The sequence below is a fragment of the Dipteris shenzhenensis genome, chromosome 23 (genome assembly GCF_047967505.1).
Source record: "Dipteris shenzhenensis isolate YYH24624 ecotype China chromosome 23, Dip_SZ_1.0, whole genome shotgun sequence".
In the NCBI taxonomy this organism is placed as follows: domain Eukaryota; kingdom Viridiplantae; phylum Streptophyta; class Polypodiopsida; order Gleicheniales; family Dipteridaceae; genus Dipteris; species Dipteris shenzhenensis.
The window spans coordinates 27,867,921-27,875,834 of record NC_141618.1 but is presented as its reverse complement, the minus strand read 5'-3'; the positions used below and the strand labels follow the sequence as shown (position 1 = coordinate 27,875,834).

Here is a 7,914-nt window from a genome sequence, read left to right as displayed (position 1 = left end):
CATGGACATGTCACATAAGTGGCAAAAACTGATTTGCTCCTTCTATAAGTGTGTGTGTGTGTGTATATTATATATATATATATATGTATGTATGTATATGTATATATATGTATATATATACATATATATACATAGACATGTATATATATACATATACATGTATATATATATACATACATATATATACATACATGTATATATATATATATGCATATAATATATATATATATATATACAAGTTGAATGACTTTTGTCATTCATAAGGCCTGTCCAAAAGGAGTTCGAGCAAGGGTGCAGCTTCTAGGCTACATCACGATAATGTGGGCTTGGAGATGAGATCGAGAGTGGGGGGGAGATTTGAGAGCTTGAGAGAGAGAGAGAGAGAGAGAGAGAGAGAGAGAGAGAGAGAGAGAGAATATGAGAAGAAGTGGGGGAAAATGGTGGAAGTGCCAAGTACTATCCCCAAAAATAAAATAAAAACAAAAATAAGCAATTTAGCTTGTCTCCACTTAAGCGTCCCTGAGGCAGGCAAATAACATATATATATGTGTATATATATATATATGCGCCCCAGAACTCTTGTGTTGATGAAGCATGGCAACTGCTGTTTCCATGACGGACAAACTCGTTGCTGTCGTTGGCGCAGGAGGTAAGCACTCATTTCTCCTTATCTCCAAGCTTTGAATGAAATATGTGAATCTTCAGCACATCTTTTCGTTTGCAGTCGCTGGACTTGTTTGTGCCTCCAGATTAGCTGAGCAAGGATTCCCGGTCACCGTGTTTGATGCTGGCCGAGGTCCTGGTGGCCGAATGTCTCAACGCAGGTATGCAAGGCCTAAGTATAACTAAGGAAAACCGGCTTGTCAAGCCCTCGGAACTCATAATTGTCTGATTCGCTACAACAGTATTGTTAATGGTGGGTGGCAGGGAGAGGACTTCAGACGGAAAATCCTATTACTTTGACCATGGAGCTCAATATTTTACCGTAAAGGATAGTGTTGTACAACGATTGGTGGACAACTGGGAAGCTGGTGGACTGGTGGCGGAATGGAAAGGCAGCTTCGGTTCTTATGATGCTAGTACGGCGAATTTCATTGCAGATCCCGTGTGTACTTTTCCCGCAAGAGGGCCTTTTCCCTTTCATGCCGAACTCCGTTCTGTGAGCTGCTGCTAGGTTGCGGTTCCCGTGTTTAATTAAGCGGTGCTCCACGTGCAGGATGTTCTTAAGAGAAGATATGTCGGTGTTCCTGGGATGAATGCCATTTGCCATGCTTTGTCACAGCAATGTGGTAATTTCAGGATCTTGACGAGCCCTCTTTTATCGTCCTTTTTGACACAGGATACTGCACTCCACGTAAAGATGCATCCATAAAGATATCCCTCTACATCTTTGTGAGACCTTTAGGGGTTTGCCTGGAACTGTTGAAACATTCCGATTTCCACTCGAGTCTCACATGACTTTTGGAAATGTGCGATAATCTTATTGCCCAGGAGTTCAAGGTAGATACAGTGTCACGATCACAAGGTTCGATTGGAAAGAAGAACAGAAAACCTGGATGCTGACTGGCAAGGATGGACAAAATCTTGGAAATTTTTGGGCTGTTGTGGTAACAGATAAAAACATGGCTTCACCTCGTTTTTCCATTCAGAATGGATTGCCTCCTCCCCTAGGTGGTTAAAAGTTTGGGTGTGCTGTAAGCCTTTTTATTCTTTTGTTGACAAAAGAACTGTTCTGTCCCAAGAATTACATAAAATGTTTCCTTACATGTCTTCTTTATAAACCTTTTTGTTTTGAAATACAGCTGGAGCTGGAGTCCCTAATTTGGTGGAGAAAGTGGCAAAAGTTACTTCGTCTGCAAGTTTTGCAGTCATGTTGGCTTTTCCCAGCCGTCTCACCTTGGTGAGGAATGAATTGAAAGGTGGCAGATTGTCCTTGATGTTTTCTTGCATTGCATTATATCAATTAAAGTCCTATGAGAAATATCTGATGTCCTCCTCTCTTGGTTCTTCCAGTTGCAATATCGAGCGATCACAGACCCCTTATTTAATCCCCTCTCCTTCTTTCGTCGAGTTTTCTTTACCCACTTTTCCTCTTGTAAGTGATCGTAGCAGCATCTTTATGACCCTCTCTTCCTTGCTATGCCTCCGGAGGTGTAGCCTAATTCTGGGAGGAGAGCTAGGGATGAAAAGGGACGTTTGTGTGAAAGCAGTAAATGCACATTTTTAGAGCTTAGAATAGGCCAATCCAAATAGTGCAAGCCAGGTGAGATTTAGGTGGATGCCAGGTATGTCAAGTTCAGTCGTATAATGTTTAATCAAAGCTAATTTAAGAAGTTTAACGGAAATAGCCTGGAGATACTTCTGCTGACGCAAAAGCTGGAAACTTGAAGTGGGATCTTGTGCATGCAAGGCTTCTCCATAGCATTCCCTATCATGCTAGGCTTTTGTCTCTTTGAATCACTGGCTATGATCTGGGCCACAGGGATGTTGTTATTGGCAAGCAAAGTGATTTGCCGTCCATTAGAACAAAAAGTAACAGTATGACCTGTAATTCACAATTTGTTTCTAACAATAGCACCACTCCTTGCCAAGCAGCACATTGATCCAGTCCATAGCCACAACATGAAATCAGAAGAGGTGGTGAACTTGTGTTGCAAAAGAAGGAAGTCAATGATAAGTACACTTCCAATGCCTTGCCGAGCATGATGAGTGCATCAACACAGAAACGTTATTGAACTCATCAAGATCTTTGGTGAAGTTTGCCACGAAGTTGACCTTACCCATGAGAGAGGCAATTAGAAGTTCTCGAGCTCTTGGAAGAGGAACACAGGATGACTGAAGTACAGAGAAGAGAGTTGGCTTCGAAATCAGCAAAGGGCAAGCACCACAAGCTGAAAGTAGGTAAGAACAAGGTTTAACAATGCTTTAAATCTACTGGCGCAGATGAAAGACAAAGTTGGGCGCCCAAGCTGATGCAAATTTAGGTGTATGAGCAGATGTATGCATGGCTAGAAATTGGAGCAGATGTATGCATGGCTAGAAATTGGTGACTGGACTGGCAGGAGGTGTCTACATGTAAGTGTTAACGTGCCCATGGAAAGCCTGCCTGTGCACCCAGAAAAGTTAAGTTGCAGCTTTGATTGCCACGCAGCGAACAACATTTACTCCAGGCCCTCGTTACCTTCTGCTGCAAAGCCTCCTAATGGAGTTGACACATGAGCTTCCAAATCAGCACGTGCCAGCAGGGGCTGCTACACCAATTTGTTCTGCTTCATGAGCCCACAAACGAGCCCATGTTCTTCCTCCAACTAGAAAGCCCACCCAGTTCACTGCCCATCCAGTGTCAATTCGCTGTTCATCCAATTCAACACAGATGCCTAGTTATCAGCCCTCCAAGGCCCTCTTTCAAGATCATAACAGTCAGCTTACAAAGTTCTTTCACCAACCTATGAACAAGCTTCATGCTGCCAACAAAGGAGACATGCTTGTGCAAGCACACGGATCCTCTCCCTAATCTAGTCAAACAAACTGCCTTGCCTTGGATTGGAATCACCACACGTGGAAGAGGGCTTTTAACAAACTAGATAACACCAACGTTCAAGGAATACCTCTTACCTCCTACGAATAGGTCAACTTGAAAACTTAACAGAATTTCTAAAATCATTACTTTGTTGCGAATTGATAGCATGGTGGAAAGAGAGATGTATTAATTGGTCGACTCCATCGGCCTGACTGCTGTGCTTCTTTTAAAAAATAAACTATTTTGTTGTGAATAGATATCACACGAAAAATCAGACGAATAGGATAGGCAATATATGCATCTACTGGCTGACTGCTGTGATCCCTGGAGTTCATGGCGATTCTGAGCTGTTGGGTTCACAATCTGGCCTGACACGTGACCCAATAGAGTCATCTATGTCTGTCCTACTTAAGATGGATTTCATCTGCAGATGACAAGGAGGCACAGCCGGCTCATAAGGTAGAGAAGCTTGTTGCAAAATTTGTGCAAAAGGAGCAGCTGGAGTTGCTTCTATTTTGAATTGATGAAGGTGCTCGAAAGTTGTAAGAAATTTGACCATCGTTTGTCACTATTAGCTTGGGTCGCCTTCTTTGTGCATCGTTGTCAGCACACATTGACTTTTGTGTCTTTTTTTTTTTGGGCTATGAGGTTTCCTTGTATCAAAATTCAAATGTATTCTTTCAAAGCCCCCGAATAATGCAGTACACATTCCTTAGCTTTTGTTGTAATTGCATACTTTAATACAAAGTTTTTTAAATATTGTGCTTGCTATTGCGGTTTCGTGCATTGTTGAACAATTTTGTTAACAAACCATGCTCCATTCTGACTTTTTGATATCGAGTTTCCTAGTTCCTAGTTCTAGGACCCATTAGGACCCAAAAAAGAATCAAGAAGAAACAAGGACGCATATACCAATATTTTATCTATTTCCTTGGCTGTGGAAGGATTCATGTGCGTGCATTGAATTAAAGCCAAACACGTGGATTGGTGGAATCTATGGTATGGGACGTTGGGGTTATGGCTGTGGATGCAGATTGGTGCTTGGCTACCTCAGGCTCGGAGGGTGATCCTTTACGTTGGATCTATGAATGGATGGAGAGCTCACCGACTCCCTTGATGGTTTTGCAAGTCAGAAGCTTAGGAGATATGTCTTGGATAGCACCCTGATAAGGTGTATCGGTTTGTATCAGAGCCACTCTGTCGCTTTAGTTATCCACCTTGTATGAGTAGGAGAATTGTATCTATGCATTTATGGTCCTTACAAACTCTTGATGGTTTTGCAGATCAGAAGCTTAGGAGATATGTCTTGGATAGCTCCCTGATAAGGTGTATCAGTTGGTATCAGAGCCACTCTGTTGCTTTAGTTTTCCACCTTGTATGAGTAGGAGAATTGTATCTATGTATTTATGGTGTCCTTCTACTTGAAGCTCAATTTCCCAGATATGGGGTTTTGAGGTGGATGGTAAGATAAGGCCTGCTCTAGGTCGCGGTCACATATGCGTCCTCAGTTCATATATATAGATCTGCCTACCCTAACTTAAGGGCAACCGTCGACTTGGTTTAGACTTAGGTCACACTAGACTCCGTTCGAAGGGTCTCCTGCTTGGGGCCTAACCCCATCAGAATGCCAGCTCATGCTATGACCTTTGGATCATAATCTTTCGGTTATACAAATACTTCCCATAGGAATTCGGGTATTAACATGACTTCTTTCCGTAGTAGCAGATGTGCTGATTTCATCCCAACTTGCTGTATCCATGGGAACTTTTTTTCCCCTTCCCATCATAAGCAAGCAGGAGTGCTCCCAAAGTGAAAGGGAGATGCAATGTCACCACGCTGGCATTGGATTTTTTCTCATGAATGTTTCATAAGTACTTGATCACTGCAGGCTCGAGTGTCTGAGTGGCAGTAGTTTTCCGCCTGAGCCAATGTTCATTGTGTAGGCAGTCACTTACACTAACTATGCCTTGGACCTGCAACCCAAATAAAAATTTCTGGTGGATTATAACCAGAGATGCGTACTGGTTTTTTTCTTTACCCTCCTTTGCCCCATATGCCACGAGATGGATTTATTCAGCTGGCTGTATTCGGGACCTGTAATCTGGATGGCATAGACTGGTTCGATGGTCAATATGCTGGCTGGCCAACACAGCCAGATGCCAGGAGATGGCTTTATTCAGCTGAGTCTGCTTTTTCTTTTTTCTCCTCCCTCTTTTCTATGTATATGTTCTTAACTGAATGGTGAGACTGTCTAATCGGCTGCAATATAATAGAAATTATGTGAGATGCATCTTATGTTCTCTTTATCTCTGAGCTTTCCATATCACGTGTAATTCAACTTGCAATGTCTCCATTATAGCAGCAATTGTATATTGCCATCCTTCATGATGTGTAGGTTTTCTCATTTTGCAGGTTCCTTTTGATGGTTTTACTATAACTGGGTCAAAAGTTTTGTCCTGGGCTGCTCGTGACAGCAGCAAACCAGGGCGTGACAAGTTGACGGAGGGGTATGATGCTTTCTACCTCTCGCTGGTGTCTTTGAATGTGTAATTCCTGCTGTTGAATTGTGCTAATTGTCTGGAGCAAAAGATTTCTTAAGAGAAGCTTCATGTCGGATAGGCGACCTCATACAATTTGGTTGCTCTCAGTGAATGCTGGGTCCTACAGTCAACACCTGAATATGCCCAAGCAGTAATTGAGGAAGCTGGCATGACAAAGCCATCAGAAGAGTTGCTGTCAACTGTCGCAGAAACTCTATTAGAGCATTTCAAATGTATCGGAGAAATCCCTAGTCCTTTATTTAAAAAAGCTCACAGATGGTATGAGAAATCTGAATGGCAAGTCTATTGTAGTTGAGCATGCCTTTGTTATTTGAGTCTCATGTTGCAGGCTATGTTTTGTCTTGTTGTGGTCTGTTTACCTCGTATCATTGAAAACAGAGGATCTTTTTAAACTTCATCTGGCTTATTTTGAACTAGTGGATGTGCTCGATGATTTCTACTACATGCAGGGGAAGTGCGTTCCCTAATATCAGCATTGCAATGGAAGAAAAGTGCCTTGTGGACGAGAGCAGACAGATTGCAGTCTGTGGAGATTTCTGTGTAGGTCCAAGAGTTGAAAGTGCTATCCTTAGTGGTCTAGCTGCTGCTGAGAAGATTCAAGGGTTGACAAATAAACATGCCAATTTGTAGTTTGTGTCTCTCCAATTTTGACCGCTTCAGCCGGTCCAGGTGGGCTTTTTCAAGTGTACTGGTGTCACTTGGAAAGGCTATATGTAATTTTGGTAACACATTTTTCTGAGGGACTTCTCTCGTAGTTTCTCTCTTACTTTTCTAGCAGTGTCTACTTCACATTGTTTTCAACAAACAGACGAAAGCAAGCGAACACGAGGTCCAAGCTCTTCAATGCTTCAATGTAATTTTTATACCAAAATTAGGGTCTTGTATTTCCGGTTGTATCAGATTGCGAATTCATTATTATGGTTAAGATTTTGAGAAGATATGAAGCACCTGTAAGATTTAGGATTCATTGTCTTTATTAGCACTGCACTGCAGACACTGCTCTCCTCACTTAAAAAGTGTCCCTCCAGTTATTTTAGGCCACGTTTTACACTTTCTATTCTGAGTGATCTTTCCTCCTCCCTTCCCAACTCAACTAGTCTCTCTCTCTCTCTCTCTCTCTCCCCCTCCCTCTCGTCCCAAATCAAGTAGTCCCTCTTGTACCTGTACTTGCGTGTTCTTTTAGCCCTCTTTTGAATATTGGATATTATGGAGTTGGGGGTGCTTCAGTACATATGGTGGTGCACCTTTAAGGCAATTAAGTCTTGAGAAATTCAAAGCTGAAAATCATTTGTGTATATATTTGTATACATATTGAGAATGCTAAAGGCACTAAGGTTGTGAAGTGTCAATCTATTTACAGTTTTGGATATATACCTTCTTTATAACTACTGTAGTGTATATTTAGTTTTTTAATGGTTAATTCTTACTGATCGATTGCTGCTATCACTTTTGTCTGTTGAAAAATTACGTTGAAATTACTTGAAGTTGTAGGAGAGCTCTTAAATAACTTTGTGGGTCGCTTGTAGGACTTCAATTAGGCCTAGTCTCTAACGAATATATAATACTGGTTTAGAATTATGGGCAAGGGTTTTCAGCCCTTTTTACGCCAGAGGTTTGTGTATATTAACAAATGTACATATTGAGATTGTTCTTCAACACCTTCCCCCAAGATTAATATCATGAAGTAGCCCTTTCCTAAAGATGAAGGATTTTAGGGTTTGAAGGAGTGTATTACTATCCATCACATTGTCTAAATGAGAATGTCTTTTCATTGAGTGTAACCAAGGGCTTGGTGGTGTTTTGAAAAAGCTCTTTTTAAAGTTAGTCACAATT

The 7,914-nt window shown here is 41.6% G+C and overlaps 1 protein-coding gene across 2 annotated transcripts; it reads left to right on the top strand.

Moving 5' to 3' along the window:
• Positions 1-570: 570 nt before the first annotated feature.
• LOC147887207 (FAD/NAD(P)-binding oxidoreductase family protein) lies at positions 571-7,025 on the top strand. 2 transcript variants are annotated; one of them, XM_087394436.1, is made up of 9 exons: positions 571-649; positions 725-824; positions 928-1,105; positions 1,217-1,289; positions 1,492-1,671; positions 1,803-1,900; positions 5,933-6,027; positions 6,169-6,339; positions 6,531-7,025. In XM_087394436.1, exons 1-9 carry the CDS (start codon positions 595-597, stop codon positions 6,709-6,711), a joined length of 1,131 nt encoding a protein of 376 aa, XP_087250562.1. In that variant the 5' UTR covers positions 571-594; the 3' UTR covers positions 6,712-7,025. The 2 variants fall into 2 exon arrangements, with proteins under 2 accessions (XP_087250562.1, XP_087250563.1); XM_087394437.1 differs by having other exon boundaries at positions 577-649; positions 750-824.
• The last annotated feature ends 889 nt before the right edge of the window (positions 7,026-7,914 follow it).